At 48.1% G+C, this 23,085-nt stretch overlaps 1 protein-coding gene across 5 annotated transcripts; it reads left to right on the top strand.

Annotated features, from left to right (window-relative positions):
- Positions 1–1,951: 1,951 nt before the first annotated feature.
- Positions 1,952–22,533, top strand: SIRT5 (sirtuin 5). Of its 5 annotated transcripts, XM_061147608.1 has the most exons (10): positions 4,511–5,632; positions 6,713–6,810; positions 7,166–7,315; positions 8,934–9,067; positions 10,339–10,564; positions 12,289–12,376; positions 13,165–13,218; positions 14,552–14,675; positions 15,209–15,324; positions 22,016–22,533. In XM_061147608.1, exons 3-10 carry the CDS (start codon positions 7,201–7,203, stop codon positions 22,089–22,091), a joined length of 933 nt encoding a protein of 310 aa, XP_061003591.1. In that variant the 5' UTR covers positions 4,511–5,632; positions 6,713–6,810; positions 7,166–7,200; the 3' UTR covers positions 22,092–22,533. The 5 variants fall into 5 exon arrangements, with proteins under 5 accessions (XP_061003589.1, XP_061003592.1, XP_061003591.1 ...); XM_061147606.1 differs by lacking the exons at positions 4,511–5,632; positions 6,713–6,810 and adding an exon at positions 1,952–2,004; XM_061147609.1 differs by lacking the exons at positions 4,511–5,632; positions 6,713–6,810 and adding an exon at positions 1,977–2,004 and having other exon boundaries at positions 7,183–7,315.
- Positions 22,534–23,085: the final 552 nt, after the last annotated feature.

Below are 23,085 nucleotides of genomic sequence, written 5' to 3'. Positions count from 1 at the left end.
GCGGAGACTGGGGGAGATGGAGTCAGAGAAGGCTCCTTGAGGAAGTGATGCCTGAACTGAGGCTGGAAGGATGAGAAAGGAGTTACTGTTACCGAGTCCAAGGCCGATGGATTGGAGAGGAGGTGTCGAGGCAGGGAGTTACAACTTTATTCAGCTGACCGAGAAGATGGTAGACTAATGTTTCAAAATAATCATCTTTATGGGGTCTGGATGCCAGGTATTTTTATGGATCAGAGAGGAGGGAGGATGAGTGAACAAAGTAGAAAGGCCATTAATCTAGCAAATATCTCCTAGAATGGCAAACCTCAGGCAGGGGACGTATTAATTTCTTCCATCCTGCAGTCTACAGGTAGGTGGACAGGGTTCTGAACAAAGGCACTTTAGTTTACAGTCAGGTAGAGAGGCAGGATTCTCTGAGGTAGGCCATTATGTATAATTACAATTACAAAAGCAACAAAAAGCAAATCAAAGAAACAGTCTCAGCATGGAGTAAGAAATAACTTTTCCCTGCAGCATTACTACTGAGGGAATGAAAAATGAATATTCCAGAAAGAGGCACCAGCCTTTGGTTTGGAAGGACAAGACCATCAAGAAATTAAGCTTGAGTTGCTCTAAGGATGGAAAGGATAGTGGTTGATGTTTCAAGAAAAGAAAGTAGCCTGATATTGGCAGAAGAGTCAGCTTTCCTAAGCCTGGAAGAAGGTATGTGGTTAAGGGGTATGTAGTGGGTAGCTGTGGGTGGTGACCCCTAGGCCTTGATAGAATGTGATGTCCCAGGAGGGATCCACCTCCTGGGTGGCTGGTGCCATGGAAGGTTGCAGTGAGGGGCACGGGGTCTCCCCCACAGTATGCCCTCCCTTCCCCCAGTGTCTGAATGAAGACAAGGATTGACACCTGATGACTAACATCAAAACCACAAAAAGCAGCCTAACATGTTAATGAGACGCAGTACAGGCAGTGGCGCAGACCCTGTGGCTGGAGCCAAAGCATTTAGGCTCAAACCCCAGCTCTGCTATTCAACAGCCTATCTTGAGTAGTTACTTGACCGCCTTGTGCCTCAGTTTCCCTATCTGCAAAGTCGGAATAACTGTATATCTTTTATTGGGTGGGGAAGATTTTAACTGGTTAAGACATGTGAAGATCTTAGAGGTGTCTGGTACACAGTGCCACATACATGTTATAGAAAAAGTAGCAGCCAGACATAAGACCCTTCTCCAATTTTCTTGGACTCCAGAGGGCCCCAGAGACTGATACAACCTGCGGGAGCAAGAGGGGTTCCAAAGCGGTGAGGACTTCCAGCCAAACTGAGGGGGGTGGATGAGGTCAGAGATGGAAAAACAAATGCTAACATCACATTCTATGCACCCAAATTCTCAGACCACCTCCTTTTAGGATTACTGGCCAGTCCAGAAACAATTCTATTCTCTGAAAATTTGTTCTGGTGGTAAGACTCAATCAAAGACAAAGAAAGATGACTGCTTTTAAGGCCGATCCGACACGGGGAGCCACGGAGATCACAGAGTATGCGAGGCCTGGAAACTGGTCCCTTTCGACGCTGGGTAAGGATCTCAGCATCAGCGCTCGTCATTGGTGGGCTGGCCTGGGAACCCCCGCTAACCTTCATCGGAAATAGCTTTTCAGGGAAAGCCGCCCCAATATTTCACATGCTCTGTGGCCAAGTAGTGCGGTTCAGCTGCAGGCTCAAGGAAGAAAGCAGCTCGTCCGTCTTTCACGACACGTCTGGGAAGCTCACAAAGACGAAGCAACAGCCCGTCTCCCCCCGACCCTGCGCCGGGCCATCCCCCTAAAGAAAGCAATGCAAAGAAACAATCGTGTCCGACGAGCAGGCCCAGGGAAGGGCCTCCAGGGCCCGGGAGCCGGACCAGGTGTGGGCCTCCGGCAGGGGCCGCTGCAGCCCGGGGCCGGTGGCTGGAGCAGCTCCGCCCCCAGTCTGGTTGTCCCGCCCCCGCGCCGGGGATCCGCCGCGGTCCCCGCCTCCTGCAGGTGCGTGGGTGCCGGGGCCTGGCCGTGCTCTCTGCCGCCTCCCTGGACTCCCGCTCCGGGGGTCGCGATCGAGCACAGGGGGCCGGGTGGGCGCCGTTGGGGGGGCTCCCGGGGCGAGCGCGGGGGGGCCGGCCCACTGCGGCGCGCATGCGCGGATCAATTGCCTCGGCCGGTTCCGGGGTCCGCGAGGGTGGGGGGAGGCCAAGCGGCAAAGGAGGAGTGGGGGAGGGGAGAGGGGATGGGGAACGGCGAGGGCGAGTGGGGAAGGGGGCGTGGACCCCGTTTCTTCTGGTGGATCCGGGTGGCAGCCCTCCCCCCCGCCCCAGCCCCCGGCAGACACATCTGCGGAGGCCCGAGATCGGGGGTCTTCCAGGCACAGCGCGGGGCGCTAGCTGCGGCCGGAGAGGCGAGGGAGGGGGCCAGAACCGCGGTCGGAAAGTCAGGCGCCCGGGGCGGGTGGGCCTGGTAGGCCGCCGTGAAGAAGGCGGTGGCCCCGGGGACGCGGGGCAGGGTGTCGCCGTTGAGTAGAGTCCCTCCGGGCCCTGCTGCAGGCCGGGTGACAAATGGGACGGCCTGGACCGGGTGGTGGGCGTGGGAGGCGCGGCCGGACTGGGACACAGTTGTAAAGCTGCAGTTGCTGGGGTACATCGTGTTGTCTGGGTGTGAGACGTGAGCCGAAGGGAGAAGTGGGGGCCAAGGAGGATGGCGTCCTAAGGCTTTGCGGGGAGGTTTGGGGATGTTCAAGAGTTGAGGCTTGACTGTGTGAGCTGGGAGCCTTGTGTTGGACATCTGAGGCGGGATGCAGTCGTGAAGCCCTGGGAGGGTGGGGCGACCCAGCGAGGCAGGAGGAAAACCGGGAGCAGCGAGTGGTTCCCCGAGAGGTGATCAAAGGGGTCAGAGGCTGGACCTGATCAAGGTGGACCGTTGGGTTTAGCAAGGTGGAGCGGGCTGGTGACCTAATAAGAGCGAGTGGGGGACTGGGGAGAGGAAGTGAGTCTCCCAGTGTTGATAGCTGGGGGCTGGTACTTTGCATTTGTTTGGCTCAGTTCAGTTCAGTCCCTCAGTCGTGTCCGACTCTTTGCGAACCCATGAACCGCAGCACGCCAGACCTCCCTGTCCATCACCAACTCCCGGAGTCCACCCAAACCCATGTCCATTGTGTCGGTGATGCCATCCAACCATCTCATCCTCTGTCGTCCCCTTCTCCTCCTGTCCTCAATCTTTCCCAGCATCAGGGTCTTTTCAAATGAGTCAGCTCTTCCCATCAGGTGACCAAAGTATTGGAGTTGCAGCTTCAACATCAGTCCCTCCAATGAACACCCAGGACTGATCTCCTTTAGGATGGACTGGCTCGTAGGTGTTCAAAAAGTATCTATTGAACACCGGTGGGAGTTTTTGTAGTTCCTTCGTGATGTACTTTAAATTAATGTATTTTTAATTAATGTTGTGTAAATGCTTTTTCTCTTGAATTCCTCATTTATAGTATTGTATTACTGTATTTTTCAGAATTGGTGGGGTGCCCCCTTTCTCAACAGGGAACATAGAGACATTTTTCTGATTTTCTAATTGGGTAGGTGAGTTTCAGGTTTCCCAAGAAAGCCTGGTTAAGTGAGGATTGCCATTCACCCAGACTAATATCAGTGTTTGAGAACCTATCCTGCACTCAGAAAGCTCCCAATGACTGCAATGAATGAATTTATTTTATTCCCTGAGGCCTTACTTGCCACCTGAAGGTCAAACCAGGGCAGGATAATTGGAGGCTTACCTAGGGCAGTTTTCACCTTGAGGGCTTTTGGACCAGATAAACTGATGTCTTCCTCCTCTGACTCAGCACAGTGGGGGCCTTCTTAACCTCGGGGTATTTGCTTTGGCCTTTGAATTGGGTTGTTGGTTTGTGGCAGCTAGCACCACTGCCCACTCTGATCCCCCAGAAAAGCACATAAATATTGACACAGAAGATTCTTCTGATGAATACTTTTCAGTAGCATCTTGAAAGTGCTTCCCAGGTGGCACAGTGTTAAAGAATCCGCCTGCCAATATGGGAGACGCTGGCTGTATCCCTGGGTTGGGAAGATTGCCTGGAGAAGGAAATGGCAACCCACTCCAGTATTCTTGCCTGGAGAATTCCATGGACAGAGGAGCCTGGCTGGCTATAGTCCACAGGGTTGCAAAGAGTCAGACGCAACTGAGCGACTAAACAACAACAAAGCATATTGAAAATAGACTTGCTGTTCTGAGCATTTACAAATCGTGGAGGTAAATTTCAGGTGGCACTGTTCTGAAACAGTGTTTATTTAAAAAAAATTTTTTTTAAGGTTTTTTTTTTTTTAAGTTTTTTTTTAAACCTCTCCTTTGTTTTCACATTTACTGAGAAAATGTGAAAGTGAAAGTGAAGTCGCTTAGTCATGTCCGACTCTTTGCAACCCTGTGGACTGTAGCCCACCAGGCTCCTCCATCCATGGGATTCTCTAGGCAAGAATACTGGAGTGGGTTGCCATTTCCCTCTCCAGGGGATCTTCCCGACCCAGGGATCGAACCCGGGTCTCCTGCATTGCAGGCAGACACTTTAACCTCCGAGCCACTTGGAGAATATCTTGTAAATTAATGGAAAATTTAGCAAAACAATTCCTACATTCATTAAAAAAACTCATGATTTTTTGTCTTATAAGTGTTTTTATTTAATATTACAATTTAGAATTTTATCTAATTTCCAGTTGACAATCAGCAGCAGTTTGAAATACTTCAGCTTTTTAGTACCTTTTAAAGTTTTAACTATAAAACTAAAACTTACAGTTTTAGTTATGCTAAACTTGTAGTTTTTAACTACAAGGCTGAATAGTATTCCCCTGGATGAAACACATCCAGTGATGAGCTATATCTGTTATGGATGAACCACAGTTTGTTTATCCGTTTATAAATTGATAGGCCTTTGGTTTGCTTCCAGCTTTTGACCTGCTACCATCTGATAGGCCTGTTGAATGTAAATAATTTCACAGGACACCAACATCAAACAAGGCTAGCTGTAATCATGATCAATCAGGACAAAAATAAGACAACTTCATAATTAGGCCTGAAACCAGATATAAGTAAGAACTTTCTCTAAACCACAAAAGTGACAAGACACCCTCCTATCTTGGCTGATAGGAGGGCCTGTTGCCTCTTGACCAATCCGGCTCAAGCTTTACTTCACTCCCTCCTCTTTAGATCACGTTCACTGAAATATCCACTAAAAGGAAACTTTTCCCAGACAACATCCAGCGTAGATCAGAGCCTCCTTCCATGACTCTCCCCAGCCTTACCCAACACAAGCCCAAACCCTTTTGTCCTAACTTCGTCAAGATGAGCTTCTCTGGTGACTCACTGGTAAAGAATCTGCCTGCAATGCAGGAGATGCAGGTTCGATCCCTATGCTGGAAAGATCGCCTGGAGGAGGAAATGGCAACCCACTCTAGTGTTCCTGCCCGGAAGTCGCATGGAGAGAGGGGCCTGGCGGGCTACAATCCATGGGGTTGCAAGAGACACACTACTTATGGACTAAGCCACCACCACCGAGGTCATCAATATGTCGCCAATATGCCTGCAGCTCCTCACCGTGAGCTGCTCCCTCCTTGCGCTTGCTCAGCTGCAGGTGTGTTCCTAGACATTCGCCAGAGAGCACTAACAGTGCAAATAGCATAGAAACACGTCTACTGAAAATCCTTGCCTCCACTCTTGTCTCCATACATCCTGATTCTCGTCCTCATTCTTCCATTTTTTTTTTTTGTTTGCTTCTTAACACATGCAAATAAGTCCTCTTTGCCCTCTAGAATGTCATACGGGTAGAATCTTACATGCATTCTTTTTTTTACAGCAACCATGCTGTGCATTGTGAACGTGCCCTTGTTTATTGAACTCCTCCCCTGCAGATGGTCATGTAGGTTGTTCTAGTCTCTTCCTGTTAATTACAATAGTCTAAAGAACAACCCTGTAGATATGTCATGTTGGATGTGTGCAAGTCTCACTTTTGTGAGTTGTGAAAATGTCCAGACAGGATTGCTAGGTCAAAGGGAAAGTGCATTTGTAATTTTGATAAGTTGTCCTCCAAAGGGATTGTAAAATATTGGGAAATGTGTTATTTTTCTATTTTTCCTATACCCACAGACCTTTAATCCTGAGTTCTTCCAACAATTTGCGTTCTTCCACTCGGTAAAAGTCAGATGTGTCAGTTACCCTTTTGATGTCATGGATCTGAATATTGCCTTTCTCTGTGCTTTGTCTTTCTCTGTTATCCCTGTCTAACTCCTCAGGGATAGATAAAGATTTAGTCAATGTGCTTTAAGACTCACAGATTTCTTTGACACGATCTCATCTTAATCCCATTTGTTGTTATGGTACATATCTTTCCGGCCTTGTTCAGTTCTCAGTTAGAATTTACATTCTCAGATAAACTGTATTTTGTCTGAAAGTCAAGCCGATGGCTCTCGTACCTTTTAAAAAGTATCAGAACCTGCTTTTCAAATGAATTCTCCCATCTAACTCCTTCCTAACCCTCTAAGGCTGTGGTTCTCAGACTTAAGTGTTCATCAGAATCACCCAGAGACCGATGGGGGCCCAGCCTGAAGAGTTCCTGGTTCAGTGGGTCTGGAGTGGAGCCTATGACTTTACGTTTCTGATGAGATCTCGGGATGATGCTGGTCTGGGAACCATGCTTTGTAAACCACTGTTCTAGGCACCTTGGAGCGCTTGAGAGTGCACCGTGTAAATAGCCGGTTTAGACGGTGTTTGTGTGAACACCATGAAGATTGCTACTGAAGATTTTTGTTAAGGGTATTCTTTTGTATATATGTGTGTGTGTGTGTATGCATGCTAAGTCGCTTCAGTTGTGGCTGACTCTTTGTGACCCACTGAACTGCCGCCCACCAGTCTCCTTTGTCCATGGGGATTCCCAGGCAGGAACACTGGAGTGGGTAGCTGTGTCCTCCTCTAGGGGATCTTTCTGACCCAGGGATGGAACCCGCACCTCTTTATAGCTCCTGAATTGGCAGGCCTGTTCTTTACCACTAGCGCCACCTGGGAAGGCCATAGGTGTGTGTGTGTGTGTGTGTGTGTGTATATGTATATATATTTGTAGAAAGATGAGTGTTTTCTGATTGTTTCTGTTTGTTTTGTGATTTTTCTAAAGTCCGTCTCAATTGTTAGTGCAACACAGAAAACCTGATGCCACCTCTCTGGATCGTCCGGAACCGATTGTTTTCCCAGCTGTATTGTGGACTGAAGTCTCCAATCTCCACACAAACCAAGATTTGCCTAACAATGGCTCGTCCAAGTTCAAGTAGGTCTTTCATACACAGTGATATCACCTCCCCATGCAGCCCACTGTCTTCCTTCCTTTTCTCCATCACCGGTTTCTTGTCTGAGGGGCGCTTGATCGGACCAAGAGTTAGTTAGCCTTGGTCGCCACCACCCCCGGGGAGACCAGAGAGCCTGCTCCATCAACCGAGGAACCTGCTTCTGGTCTTGCTCAAAGCTTCGGTGCCTTCGCACAGACTGGCTGCACCTGGAAGGTGGCCTGGGCCAGCCAGAGGCAATGTTGGTCCACACTGGCTTCTCCCGGTGCGGCCAGTGGAGGGGGGCTCCCACAGCTTGTGAAGCACTCAGGCCTGGCCGGTTGGGCCACGGCCTTTCCCCATCTCGTGCACGAGGGCTGCAGAGCCGCAGGGCCCGGGAGAGCGGGAGCCACAGGCTGTGCCAGGACCCAGTCTCCGCTGCCAGGAGGGACAACGGCAGTTCCCAGTCTGGCTCTTCATCCTTGTCCTGGGCTGATGATGTTTGTCTCAGCCTACCTTGTGATGCCCAAGTGCTCGGCACAGAGCCTGGGCGTGGGGAGCCCTCACGGGAGGCGAGCTGCCGCCCCTGTGGGTCTGAGGTTGGGCAGGAGGATGCCTGGAGATGGAGGGCCAGCCCTCATGTCCTGGAGCACGAGCCGCAGGCTGTGACCACGACTCCTCTGCCATGCCACTCTCTGCGTTCTGTTCCCTTCTGTTACCCCAGGTCTCTGCGGCCATCTTGTTAAAAAGACCACGTCTCTTTTGAGCTGTAAAGGAGAGTGTGTCCAGAGTGGGATGGAGCATTTGTTCACGGGGAGGGGCCCTCAGCCTCACCCTGCTAGTGATGCTGAGGGAAGCTGGAATTAGCAGGATCCTCCAAGGGAAGTGAATTTGGGGAGGAAGGGACGGCTTTGGGGTCCAGTGGGCCTGAGGTCAGCCCTCACACCACACAAGCTTGCTTTTACTTTTAAGAAGGAAGATACATCCCCACTCATTGTGTGTGTGTGTGTGTGTGTGTGTGTGTGTGCGCGCGCGCGCGCGCGCGCGTGCGTGTGTGCGCTCAGTCAATTTCAACTCTGCGACCCCACGGACTGTAGCCCGCCAGGCTCCTCTGTCCATGGGATTTCCCAGCCAAGAAGACTGGAGCAGGCTGCCATTTCCTTCTCCAGGGGATCTTCCCACCCCAGGGATTGAACCCACGGCTCTTGTGTCTCCTGCATTGCAGGCAGGTTCTCTACCTCTGCGCCACCTGGGAAGCCTTTTTTAATCCTCACATGCTCTCTCAGGAAAACACACTTGTGCACATCAAACAGCCAAGGAGACCCAGACAGCAGAGGGTCAGCCGTTCACATAGGATCCGACTCATGGGAGATGGCTGGGGGGAGCGGGCAGAGTGGGGCTCAGAGCTTGGGCTGTTCACCCCAGACCCTCGCCCCTTTCTGCAGACGCTGTCCTCTCACACGGCAGCTGCACGGGGCCATCTTCGTTGCATGGGAAGGTTTTTATTTGGTTATCTTAAAAGTATAATTTCATGCAAGGTCAAGTTTCAAAATATAGGCCATTGAACTGGGACGTAAATGTTCAAATGAAACCCTGGATTGACCAAGATTTTACTCCCTTTAGATATGGCCGACTTCCGGAAGTGTTTTGCGAAAGCCAAGCACATAGTCGTCATTTCTGGGGCCGGCATCAGCGCTGAGAGTGGGGTTCCGACGTTCAGAGGAGCGGGAGGTTACTGGAGGAAATGGAAAGCCCAGGTTGGTAATGTTTCCGGAACTCTGAAAGGCTCTTTCTGAATGAAGGCGTTTAACAGTTTGACTCAGAATCTCTATCAGAGGGGAATAGTTTGAAATTTACCATGACCGTTTTGTCCTGTTCTTTTTGGCATCGACACAAAGTCCGTAGGATTAAAACCTCAGACTTCAGCAAAGCAGCCTCTTTTCTTTCTTTCTCGGCAAGCATTGATTGCCCTTATTCAGATAACAATTGGATTTCCTCTAGTAAGCAAAGTGGAACCAGGAAACTTTGGTTAGCATAATTCATTACTTTTCTATTCATGTTGAAATTAAGAATTACACATTTTTAAAAAGTTTCTGTGAACTTTCCAAATGAAAACCAGTGTTGAGTCATTAAAGGCTTAGGCCGTAATGCTCAAAACTTTGTACAAAGGTCATTAGAATATAAGTTCTCTGGGGGCACAGAGTTTTAAAAATTCAATTTTTATTGAGATATAATAAACATGCAATAAAAATCACCAATTTTAAGTGTACATTTCAGTGAGTTTTGACAAATGTATATATAGTGATACAACTGCCACCACAGTTAAGGTGTATAACATTTCTTTTTTATTTTTTTACTTTATTTTGTCGAGTATTTATTTTTATTTATTTACCTTGGCTGCGCTGTGCCACAGGCGGGATCTTTGTTCCCTCATCAGGGGTCAAACCCGTGTCCCCTGCATTGGCAGGTGGATTCTTATCCACTGTACCACCAGGGAAGTTTGGAGGAATCGTACTTTTAAAAATACGTATTTTATATATCCTGTTACTATAACATATACACTACTTTTTTTAATGTGTAGTTGTATGTGTGTGTGTGCACCTATGAGTTTCCCCACTATGGCCATTACAGTTCAGTTGGGCGTTTTTGCATTTTACTTTTCTTCCTGGATAAATGAGATAGTCATCATGTCACGTGGAGTTCCACGCAAATGTGGCTTCCAGCCTAAGTTACCTTTCCATGTGTTGCTCTATGTTCGTAGCTCACCTGAGTGGAAGATGGGACAGGTTGCGATCTTGCTGGGGAAATTAAATCTAATTTCTCCAGGGCCCCTCAGGAGCCCCGGGCCCCCGCCCACATGAACCTACATGGACGTGTTCCCGCGACACCCCCCGAAGGTGCCTGGCTGCCCGCAGCAAAGGGCGCCTGGGAGTGTCCTCCCACCTGAGTCCACTGCTCCCGCCGCCCGGCTTCCGGAGCATCAGCCCTTCTTTCCCCACCTGACCCCCGCCTCCTCCCTGCCCCCCAGGACCTGGCCACCCCGCAGGCCTTCGCCCGGAACCCGTCCCAGGTGTGGGAGTTCTACCACTACCGGCGGGAGGTGGTGCAGAGCAAGGAGCCCAACGCCGGGCACCTGGCCATCGCCGAGTGCCAGGCCCGGCTGCACGGGCAGGGCCGACAGGTGGTGGTCATCACCCAGAACATCGACGAGTTGCACCGCAAGGCTGGCACCAAGAACCTTCTGGAAATCCATGGTGAGAGGCCCTCGGTCTTGCATGGGAGGGGAACCCAGACCTGAAAACACACGTGCTGCTGGGGCCCAGGTGGGTCCCCCGAGTCAGAGCAGCAGGCTGCCGGGACCCCGGGGTCTGGCGCACAGACCACCCGGCCTGGAGAAGCCAGTCTGCACCTCTGCGTGCTCTCCCCTCCCTGGGGGTCCCGTTGAGGGGACCCTGTGCTCCCAGATGGAGATGGTGGGGGTGCTCCCCACCCCACCCCCACCTGGGTGCCGGGAAGCGGGAGGTTTGGGCCATTGAACGGCTGGGGCTCAAGCAGGATTCAGGCTGCAAAGGCCTAGCATCCCTGGGAGATCCATTTATTCTCCCTGCCCCGCCCCTGCACATGGGCACTGTCCGCTCGGGCTGTGTTTCTCCTCCACCCTGGAGCCTTAAGGGGGCTGCCCGCTCAGTGACCTTCCCTCCCGGGAGCCCCACGGAGCCTCCTGTCACGCCGAGGAGCTTGTCTGGGATCCCTCTAGTTTCCCTTCTCTGCTTTCACTGACACCCTCTTCTTCCCTCTTCTCACTGAAAATCTAATAAATTTGTTCACACAAGAGCATAAATTGGTATGCCAGAATTTTTCCCCAAGGGCATCTGATAGTCTGTGATGCTGTGTTGAGCTGCTCAGTCGTGTCCAACTTTTTGCTACCGTTTGGACTACAGTCTGCCAAGCTCCTCTGGTCTGTGGGATTTCCCAGGCAAAAATACTGGAGTGGGTTGCCATTTCCTCCTCTAGGGGATCGTCCTGACCCAGGGACTGAACCCGTGTCTCCTGCATTGCAGGTAAATTCTTGACTGCTGAGCCATCCAGGGAAGCCATTTAATAGTCTACAAAAATTCAGTCCAAAGAATGCATTTCAAATTGCAGAATTTCCAGAAGCAGTGACTCAGTGGGGCTCCAGGCTTCCTCCAGTTTAGCCATCTCCTCAGAAAACAACTCTCTGGATGGCCTGACTATCATCATCCTTTTTGACCAAACACCACTGCCGGAGGGACAGGATGCCACAATTAGACCAGTCTGGAACTCGTGCCCCAGCTTGTGTTTGGGGAATGTGACTGACAGATCCATCAGCTTGGCGTGGGACAGAGGAGGTGGTTTCTCAAAGGAGCCCTGGAGAGAACGGACCAGTGTGTGTCCCCTGCCGTGTGACCTCGTTGCTGGGCACCCGGTGACTGTGTAGTGAACTGAGGTCACCTTTCATGGGTTAAGCTCAGTAAGTCTCTGCTAGTTTTAATGATTATTTGCTTCATTTATTAGTTGATTATTTATTGAGCTGCTTTTGTAGAACAGATTCAAGCTTTACTAAGTCAAAATTAAGATTTTGTAAAACATATCCCAAGCTACTGAGCCTCTATCAGGCATATTCTCAGTAAATCCTGCCCTTAGGTTTAGATTGGCTTCTTCTACCCTGTTGCACATTTGAATTCCACCTGAACACCTGGGTAATCAGAGAGCTCCTTGGCCATGCAGTAAGTTACTTCCTTTCCCCCTCTCCTCTCCAGATCACGAAGTCCAGGAGGGCGTGTGTTCTGGCTTTTTCAATCTCACTACATGCCTTGATGTTTCCCATGAAAGCTGGGATGGGCGCATTTGTTAAAGTGATGTATAGAAACTAAATCATTTTGTACTCTTTTAGACGTGGAGTCAGTTGCTTCCGATTATGCTAAATTCCGGTCTTGTTTAAACTTGTGTTTTTCAGGTAGCTTATTTAAAACTCGATGTACCTCTTGTGGAGTTGTGGCTGAGAACTATAAGAGTCCAATTTGTCCGGCTTTATCAGGAAAAGGGTAATTATACTGCACTCTGGAATAGGTGTGTGTTGTTTTGTCTCTTCAGCTGACTATAAACTCGAAGAAACTGAACATTGACCTATAACTCCCATGGATGTTTATGAGACATAAAGCTGCAGACAGTACATCCATATTGTAAGGCAAATATTTTGCTCACAGGTTATAATCAGTGAAAATAACAGGCTCTAACTCTATACATTATGATCCCAACTTTGTATTTAAACACACATCCACCCTCACCATGTTGATGTAGCTGTATGTAGATACACGTCCAGAAGGAAATCAACACTATACTAACAGGGACAGTAGGATTATGGCAATTTTGATTTCTTTTTTATATCTTTCTGAACTTTCCAACATGTCTATGATGAACATTTACTATTGTAAATATTATAATTGGGGGAAGAATTAAGAGTAGACTCAGAATATTGAGAAAAATTCTACCTAGCCACTTGAAATCGGTGTAAGTTATACAAGTAACTTATTAATATAGCATCACTGCAGGTGATTGAAATTGCAGTGACATATACGATGCAAATCATGAAACTCCCCTTAGAGCAGCAGTACTGCCGCCCCCCATACAGATTCGCTCTCTTGTGGTAGAACCTCTGATAATCAGTTGCTTGTGCCTACCCTCCTCATCCTCTTGTAAGCCAGTGTGTATTCATCAGGAGTTTTGTGCCATAGATGGCCAGGCAAAGAGACAATCTTACTGGCTTATCTTATTTCTTTGTTCGTTGATTACACCAGTGACATTCTTCCTTTTCTAATATTATTTACTTCAGGGCTCCAGACCCCACAACTCAAGATGCCGGAATCCCAGTGGAGCAACTGCCCCGGTGGGTAAAAAGACTTTGATCTGTGTTTGGTGCTCCAGTTTGAAAAAAAAAAAAAAAGGAAAGAAAGAAAATTAGTAGGAGTCAAAATCTAAGTTCACTTGGTGAGATGCCTCTGAAACGTGCCAATGCAGAAACCAGCCCTGATCCATGAGGTCAAGGGTGAAAGGACAAAGGGTGAACCAAACCAGGCTTGAGAGAAGTACATCTGTCCTGTCCCTTTCTCCTCTGTGTTGTGGTGGGATCACTTGGGGTCTGGAAAGTTTTGGAAGCTGCTGTGTTGTAGACGTTCATCTGGCGTGTGTGAAGCGTAGTGGCTGGCATCCTGGACCTAACTGGTCAGGAAGCCTCAGCTGCCATCCTCCTCCCCCTCTCCTCCTCATCAGTGTTGCTAATCCAGGACTAGGGAGGCTGTAAGAGGTCTCGCAGAGGTGAAGTTATGGGACCGAGCAGAATTTGTGCAGATTAACAATAGCAAAAAACCTTGGAAAGATTTTTACGCCAGTTTTTCAAAACTCGACCTTAAAATGGCCCTTCCCAAAGTGTTTCATAGGGCACTGGATCCACGTGACATTGATAGGCACTACTCGGAGAAAAAAGATGTCACATGCCCAAATAAATATGGAACCACTAGAGTGAACCACGTTTGAAGCATCGTGCTTTGCTGCAGAGCTCCTCAGAGCACTGAATGTATAAAAGTACATTGTTACTCCCTAAAGAGCAGTTATGCTAACATTTCCCTGGTTTACTTAACCTTTAAAATTTTTCTTAATAAGGATTTTCATTACTAAAATCAGAGTTTTGACCTAAAAGAGTAAGTTTTCATGACTAAATTCTAAAGTTTCAATCTAAAATAAACTTGATTAGGCAATTAATATGATGAAAATGGTGTTTGGGGGAGATTATTTTAGAACGTAAATAAATACGTTGACTAGAGATGACCTAGGGTAGTAGCTAGTGAAAGATGAGAGATTTAGGGAAATTGACACAGGAGAACTTGGCTACCAACAAGGCAAGAGAGAGGTGAATTTGAGAGAAGATGAGGGAGGTCATTGATGACATTAGCAAGTGGTTGGTGTGTTGAAGGCAAGTCTGAGTCCAGCATTCCTCCTGGGTCCAGCTAACCGTGAGCACAGCTGTGCCTGAGTGGAAGGAAGTAACTGGGAAGAGAAAGCTGTTTAGAAAGAGAACGTCAAGGTTGGCTGGGACACATTCGCCAACAAATCAGCCCAGTGCATCCAGACACAATAGAGACTTCATGGTTTCCCCCGATCCACCTAGGCAGGCCTTCCCAAGAGTAGGTCTTGGGAGTGGGTTAAGGATGACACTCTTACAGGTGTGAAGAGCCAGGATGCGGGGGCCTGCTGCGACCTCACGTGGTGTGGTTTGGAGAAAACCTGGACCCTGCCATCCTGGAGGAGGTCGACAAAGAGCTGGCCCTCTGTGACTTGTGTCTCGTGGTAAGTCAGTCACAGCCTTCCCTGATCTTTTCAAAGAGCAGAAACAACTAAAACTCACCCCGCTTGGGTGATGATCAGATAATTTCTTTGCCACTCTTGCCACGGGCTCAGCTCTCTTTTCCGTGCCAGGTAACTGGTGGTAAAGAACCTGCCTGCCAAGGCAGGAGACGTGGGTTTGAGCCCTGGGTGGGAAGATCCCTTGGAGAAGGAAATGGCAACCCACTCCAGTGTTCTTGCTGGGAAATTCCATGGACAAGAGGAGACAGGAGGGCTACAGTCCACGGGGTTGCAAAGAATCAGACATGACTTGGTGACTAAACATGAAAAAAATCCTTCCTGAATTTGAGGGATCAGCCAAAGGGGAGCCTCCCACCTCCCCTCTTGTCCCCCAGACATTCTCCATTTATCCCGCCCAGCTTACCTTCCCTCACACCAGCAAGCACAAGCTGGCCCGAGTCTCTGTAAAGGTTTTCTGCAAAGACGCTGCTTCTCCAGTGTGGTCACTGGTCCGCTTCCGCCTGTTTGCCCTGCAGGTGGGGACTTCCTCCGTGGTCTACCCTGCCGCCATGTTTGCCCCCCAGGTGTCAGCCCGCGGCGTGCCCGTGGCCGAATTCAACATGGAAACCACCCCGGCCACGAACAGATTCAGGTACCGGGTTCCCAGGGCGGGAGGCGGATGGCACTGAGCAGGTTTGGACACGGTCGTCCAAGCAGGTGTTACCTGCTGTCCTAATTTGGTAACACAGAGTTTGTGTTTTCTTATTTGGTCTGTAGTTGCTTTGATGGAAGAAAACAACATATTAGTTGTAGATTGATGGAAGAAAACATATTGACTGTAGATTGAGGTAGCCATGTCTTTTTACAGGGAGTTTGCCGTGGGTTTTTGTTCTTCACATTTTGAAAGTTCTTCTTTGATGCTTTAGACTTTACTTTTATTCATGTATTAAAGCTAAGTATAGTAATGGCATTTAGATGCCGGTCAGCTGAAGACTCAGCACGTAAGCCAGGGAGATATCCACACACAACTCTGTCACCGGGGCTCCCTGGGCAAATTCCTCTTTTGCCCAAGAATGTTTGGGCAAGAACATTGCCCAAACATTGCCAAGAATGTGTGTACTTGTGGCCATTTAGTGATGTTGATCCTGCCCCCCCCAAATTTGTGAGGAAAGTATAGATCATTGTTGTACATTCACATGTTGTCTCAGTCTAGCCTCCAGTTTACATCTTCTCCTCTGTTTTGCTTTCTTTCTTCCACTCCTGCTTTCCTGTCTTCCCTTTTAATGTAGTTTATATGTTCTTAATAGTGTAATTTCCTTTCCAGAATAAGATAGACTATGAACTAATACATCAATATGAATAAGTAAAATGTGAAACATTACTAAAGCGTCTTGTCATTACTTTAGTCAGTGACTTTTACCTCAACTGCGTATTTTTAAAAATCTGATGACTGGGAACTTCCCTGGTGGTCCAGAGGTTAAGACTTGGCCTTCTAGTGAAGTGGGTGTGGCTTCCACCCCTGGTCAGGGACCTAAGATCCCACATGCCTCTTGGCCATAAAAACCAGAACATAACAGTAGCAATATTGTAACAAATTCAATGAAGACTTTAATAATGGTCCACATAAAAAAATCTTAAAAAAAAATTTTTTTTTCTAAAATCTGATGACTGGGTACCACTCAGGAGATTCTGATGTAGTTGGTGTGAGGTTTAGCCTGAGCTCCCCCCGTTTTATACGCTTCCTGGGTGATTCTGATATGCATCCATTGTGTACGTCTTCACGTGAAAGGAAAATGAACTTGGCAGTTTTCCCTGTAAGTTCAGACAAAATTCTTGGCGTGTAATGATATCACTTCATAAGTTGGGCCTCCTCAAACCGCAAACCTGCTTCAGCTGCTACTCGTCTTCAACAAACATTCTTCAGCTTCCCATCCTGAAAACCTCCAGTGTCTCTGTTCAAACAAACAGGCCTCTTGCTGGTCTGGGACTTTGATCAGATCTGAACAGCACCAACCGCAGGAATCACAACAGATGCTCCATGGACCTTTTCGGGAGCCAAGGCTCTCTGTACCAGACGAGTATAACTGACCAATGAAGCCAGCGATGCTTTTATCTGGGCGTCATCAAAGCTGACATTTAGAAGAGACGTGGGTGGTCATCTTCTCATCCTACTCGGGTTTTCAAACTGGGAACCAAACCCAGAGTGACTAAGAAGCTGGTTTAAACACGCATCTAAACAAAGGCCGAAATTTCTCACATCTCACATGTAACAGATGTTGGCTGAACTCTAGCCTAGGTCAGAGGTCAGCAAACTACTGCCTGTCAGTCAAATTTACTCATTGCTGCTGCTGCTGCTGCTAAGCCGCTTCAGTCGTGTCCGACTCTGTGTGACCCCATAGACGGCAGCCCACCAGGCTCCCCTGTCCCTGGGATTCTCCAGGCAAGAACACTGGAGTGGGTTGCCATTTCCTTCTCCAATGCATGAAAGTGAAAAGTGAAAGTGGAGTCGCTCAGTTGTGTCTGACTCTTCGCAACGTCATGGACTGCAGCCCACCAGGCTCCTTCGTCCATGGGATTTTCCGGGCAAGAGTACTGGAGTGGGGTGCCATTGCCTTCTCCTAATTCACCCACTACATTTTTGTAAATAAAGTTTTATTAGCACCCAGCCACAGCCACATGTTCCCATATTGTCCGTGGCTGCTTTTGCACTTAAACAATGGAAGTAAGGAGTTGCAGCAGAAACTGTCTGGCCTGCAAAGATGAAATAGTAAGTCTCTGACTCTTTTACAGAAAACATTTTGCCAGCCCCAGCTCTAGGTTAGTAGGAAAAATGAAAATTGAAATGATACTGCCTTTTCACCTGATTTCTTTATTACCTAAATAGGTTGCAGGAAATGATGCCTGCGTTTTATGTCTTTATTTATTTCTGCCTACATTTTCAATTTGGATTTCGCAAGACTCCTTTGACCTTGCACAGTTGTTTGGATTCTTTGCTCTAATTCTAATTTAGAAACAGAGTCATGGTATTTGCCTCCCATCTAAATGTATTAATATTTTCAAGGTGTTAATTAGTTCCTATTTTGTTTTTTTGTCATTTCCCCAGTCCCAGATGGTTATCTTGGGTGATTTTCTGAGAAACCATTAGACTAGGCATTTGGGGATTTAGACATCAGGGTTTTGACTGTTTCTCAACCCCAGGGGTCTTTGGCATGTAAGGATCTGTGTGTTTGTTGAGGCAAAAATGGGATTAGTGCACCCAAGGGACTGGTGTGCAAGGCCTTCCAAGGACAGTGGACCCCCCCAACGCCCTGTGACCCCCAGTCGTGCTGCTTTGCATTTCTCTAAACTTTGGAATTTAGTGCAAGTCCACAAGTGTTTATTTAGCACCTACTATGCCCTGGACTTGGTTGTTGTTTAGTGAGTCAGTTGTGTCCAACTATTGCAACCCCATGGACTGTCGCTCACCAGGCTCCTCTGTTCATGAAATTTTCCAGGCAGGAATATTGCAGTGGGTTGCCATTTCCTTCTCCAAGGGATCTCCCCCACCCAGGGATCAAACCTGCGTCTCCTGCATTGACAGGAAGATTCTTTACCACTGATACTGTTCTGAATGCTCAGGATAGGATATATTAGTAAACAAAATAAAAACCCTGCCATGTGAAGATGGCCTCCTAGCCGCAAAGGGCAAACAGTGAACGATAAGATAACAAATGTGCACATTGTGTGGCCCATGAGAAGTGGGATCGGGCTGTGGGAAGAGGCAGTGGTAGAAGGGAGGCAGGGGAGCGGTGGGCGCGGGATCCAGTGGGTGGGGGGGGAGCCTCAGAGAGAGCCCTGGAGGAGGAGGAGCGGTTCACCGAGGAGACCTCTGGGCCAAGAGCTTGCCAGGTGCCAGGACCACCTGGGCAAAGGCCCCCAGGGGGCGGCCAGCCCGGGAGGCCTGTGTGTGTGGGAGGGGGCGGCCAGCCTGGGAGGCCTGTGTGTGTGGGAGGGGGCGGGGAGAGGGGCTCCGGGAGGTGGAGGTGGTCAGTAGTGTGTGTGGAGGGACAGAGGAGCCTGGTGACTCACAGTCCACGGGGTCGCAAAGAGTTGGACACGACAGAGTGACTAACAGAGACATAGACACATCCACCCTGGGACTGCGTGCCGTCAGGAGGCGGAGTACTGATGCTGCAGCCCTAATAGGCCTGTGGTCACGGGAAACAAACCCGTATCCTAAGACGATCAGGTTTCCTGACTCAGCGCAGCGGGGGGACCCCAGAGAGCCCTGTGGCCTGTCCCCAAACACAGGAAGAGATGGACTTACTGTAGGATGTGGAAGGAAGGTTGAGATTAGGTAAAATTTCAGTGAAGCTGTTTTTGATCAACTCAGCAACTAGCAGGACTGTGTGTGTGTGTCTGTGTGTGTGTGTGTGTCTGTGTGTGTGTGTGTGTCTGTGTGTGTGTGTGTGTGTGTGTGTGTGTGTGTGGAGAGGGGTCAGATCTGCTCTGGCTGCAATGTGGTCGCAGGGTCCTATGACCTTGGAGGTGGATGTGAAACACGGGGCCCGACACCCCTCACCTGGAGCTCCGCGCCTGGTTTGGAAGTCAGGCTGCTTCTCTGTGGCCAAATGACTGAGGTCCTCCTCCACACACAGGGGTCTTTCATCCTTTACTGCCGTCATTCCCAACATTTATGATTTGAGAGGACAGACTTCCTTAGTGAGCATCAAAGCAGTGGTCACTCGAAGAAGGGAGCTGCTATGACCTTGTGCAGCCTGTTCTGGGGTGGGGGCTGACGGGAATTCTGTTTCGAGTATCTGTGTCTCTAATTCCAGTCTGAGGGGTGGCAGACCAGATTTTCCAAGCTAAACTTTCAATGTCAACTGTAATTCTTACTTTTTGCTTTTTATAGAGAAAAGCAAAAACTAAGTAGTCATGTATAGATGTGAGAGGTGGACCATAAAGAAGGCAGAGCACCGAAGAATTGATGCTTTCAAACTGTGGTGCTGGAGAAGACTCTTGAGAGTCCCTTGGACAGCAAGGAGATCAAACTAGTCAATGTAAAGGAAATCAGTCCTGAATATTCATTGGAAGGACTGATGCTCAAGCTGAAACTCCAATACTTTGGCCACCTGATGCGAAGAGCTGACTCATTGGAAAAGGCCCTGATGCTGGGAAAGATTGAGGGCAGGAGGAGAAGGGAATGACAGAGGACAAGATGGTTGAACGGCATCACTGACTCACTGGACATGAGTTTGAGCAAGCTCTGGGAGATGGTGAAGGACAGGGAAGCCTGGCTGGCTGCATGCAGTCCATTGGGTTGCAAAATTGGACACAACTTAGCAACTGAACAACAATGCCATACATAAAATACTCAGAAACCTGGGCCACATAAACCCTGGGCATGAAAGGAATTTTGTTCTGGCCACTCAGATTTTGGATCTCCTTCTTTCTTATATGCTGAAATATCCAGAGTACTCCTGAATCGACTTTAGGGATCTGTTTGGCAATTCTATAAAAGCCTCTTTCAATTTTACTGAAAGCAAGAATGAAGTGACGCTGTTTGCATTATCACCTGGTCCTTAGAAACCATTTGTTTTCTCAGATCCACAGCAGTGTTTCAAACATCCCTTGGTTTGGCAGCCCGTAAGTTTTCACATTCTGGGATAAGGCGCCATGTAAGATTTGGGATGGGGAGGTCAGGTGCAGCTTGCTTTGGTAAACGGGAGGAGGATGAATGTGGAAAGGGGCACACGAAAGAACAGGTGCAAGTCGAGGGAAGTCCCTGAGTGCTCTCTGCCTGGCTGTGCTTCCTGGGAAGTCCTCAAGGGACTGTGCTGGGAGGAGCTTTCTAGTGGGCAGCCTTCCACGTGCTTGGGGTGGTGGGGATGGGGTGGGTCTGCGGGAGGGGAGGCAGAAGGATCAGAAATGCCAGTTGGTCAGGGCTGTCCATTCACGGCACAGAGGGAACATTTCTTGATCTGTGTTGTATCAAGAATAAGTAATATGACCAGATGCTTTTTTTTTTTTTTCATTTTAAATTGTGCTCAGTTGATTTTCATTTATTAATATCACAGTAGAATTAGTTGGGTTTTTTTTTTTCCTGTTATAAGTGTTTTCCCTTGAAGGAAGCAGAAATCATTGGTTTTTCTTCTTTTCTCTCCCTCTTCTTTCTTTGATCTTTCTCTTTTTCCTACTTTTTAACTACAAGTCAGGGCTAGTTGTGAATTTCAGTGATTGGCGTGGGCCAACTGACTCAGTTAAGATCCTTATGGTCTGCATGGTGTATCAGGTTCATTTTCTCTTGTCCTTAGTACCAGTGAAGGTGGTTTTATGTAGTTGTATAAGAGTTTATAAAACTTACTATTATGAGTTTGGCAAAGCAATCACAAAATACAATCATGTCTCTCCTTCCTCCTTAAAATAAAATTCTCGTTTATAGGCACCTAAATTCTAAACCCAACATTCAGAAAATTAAGATCATGGCATCTGGTCCCATCACTTCATGGCAAATAGATGGGGAAACAGTGGAAACAGTGGCAGATTTTACTTTTCTGGGCTCCAAAATCACTGCAGATGGTGACTGCACCTATGAAATTAAGACATTTACTCCTTGGAAGGAAAGTTATGACCAACCTAGACAGCATATTAAAAAGCAGAGACATTACTTTGTCAATAAAGGTCTGTCTAGTCAAGGCTATGGTTTTTCCAGTGGTCATGTATAGATGTGAGAGTTGGATTATAAAGAAAGCTGAGTGCTGAAGAATTGATGCTTTTGAACGGTGGTGTTGGAGAAGACTCTGAGAGTCCCTTGGACTGCAAGGAGATCCAGCCAGTCCATCCTAAAGGAAATCAGTCCTGAATATTCATTGGAAGGACTGATGTTGAAGCTGAAAAACCAAGACTTTGGCCACTTGATGCAAAGAACTGACTCATTGGGAAAGACCCTGATGCTGGGAAAGATTGAAGGCAGGAGGAGAAGGGGATGACAGAGGATGAGATGGTTGGATGATATCACTGACATGAATTTGAGCAAGCTCTGGGAGATGGTAAAGGACAGGGAAGTCTGGAGTGCTGCGGTCCATTGGGTTGCAAAGGGTTGGACACAACTGAGTGACTGAACTGAACTGAAATTCCAAGCAATTGCTTTCCCAAATTCCCTTGGAAATGAGGGTGCCAACCCATACTGAAGTGTCTGCATTTGGCGTTGTCAGAAACTCGATGAAAGAACTGGGCTCCAAAATGCCTAAGACTCCTGTGAGAATCTGGATTTTATTCTGGCTGTAACTAAGAAAGTTGACTTGCCGAAGCAGAATGCTCATTTTGCTCATAACTTTGCTGTGTTCGTCCTTCTGTTTCAGGTTTCATTTCCAGGGACCATGTGGGACAACTCTTCCTGAAGCCCTCGCTCCTCATGAAACTGAAACTGTTTCATAGCCATCCTGGGGAAGGAAGAAACCTAAGTACCAAGCCACCAGCAGGGGAGGCAGCCTTGTGGGTGGTGAGCCAAATACTGGAAAGTCTGAAAATATCTTTTGATTGCCGGGCTGGAATCCAAACTGCTGATGGTTGATGGGGACTTGGAAGCAACAGTAGTAACTGTGTTTAGAAGGAGAAGTCACAGGACTTCTGAAGTCAGTTCCTGTTATTTTATTTGATCCTAAACATAAGTCTGATGTGTTTGGTTGGTTACTGGGTAACTTTGTAATTAGATTGTCTAAAACAAAGTGATTCTGCTGATTGTGTTTTTGCTATTTGGGCAGAGATAGAAATAGAGGGGTAAAACTCGGGTATTTCTGATTGTTGCCCAAGGTTTGGTGGAAAATGAAATCACTCTCTATGCAGGTAACTTATTGCATAAAAATGTTAGCCCAAGAGATGTCTTTGTTTGGGACGTTTTCTTTTCAGTGTTTATCTGTTTGACTGCCTTACCTCAAGTTCAGGGCAGGGATAGCTTACAATAAGAGCTCATGCAAGGATGGAAGAGAAAATTAGCAGCAAGGTAGAAAATCAGGATGAGAAAAAAGAATGATGCAAATATAGGTTAAACAAAGCTGCCTAAAACTGAGCTCAGCCGGAGAGGAAAGGGAGAGGCGACGGTGGGCTGTTTCTCAGTATCATATACACAGAAGGACATTTCTCACTGTTACAGACACACACCCTGTGGGGTCTGCCAAGCTTCGCCAGACACGGAATCTGGAAGGGAGTTTTTCCCATGGGACTTAAAAAGTGTATGCTCAGAGTACCTATTTTGTAAAGTAGGAAGAACACAGCCCCCCTTCAACTCCCACCTAATGCAGACCCAGGGATGCAGACCCAGCGATGCCCGCTATCAGCAGGCACCAGAGACCAAGGCGGGGAGTGGCCGTCAGCACCCAGTGCGGGCAGGTTGGACAGAACGAACCCCATTAGACCAGGTGGGCTTCCCGGG

This window comes from Dama dama, chromosome 7 (genome assembly GCF_033118175.1).
Source record: "Dama dama isolate Ldn47 chromosome 7, ASM3311817v1, whole genome shotgun sequence".
NCBI classification, from domain to species: domain Eukaryota; kingdom Metazoa; phylum Chordata; class Mammalia; order Artiodactyla; family Cervidae; genus Dama; species Dama dama.
The sequence above is the reverse complement of the archived record's forward strand: the minus strand, read 5'-3'. Positions and strand labels throughout refer to the sequence as shown.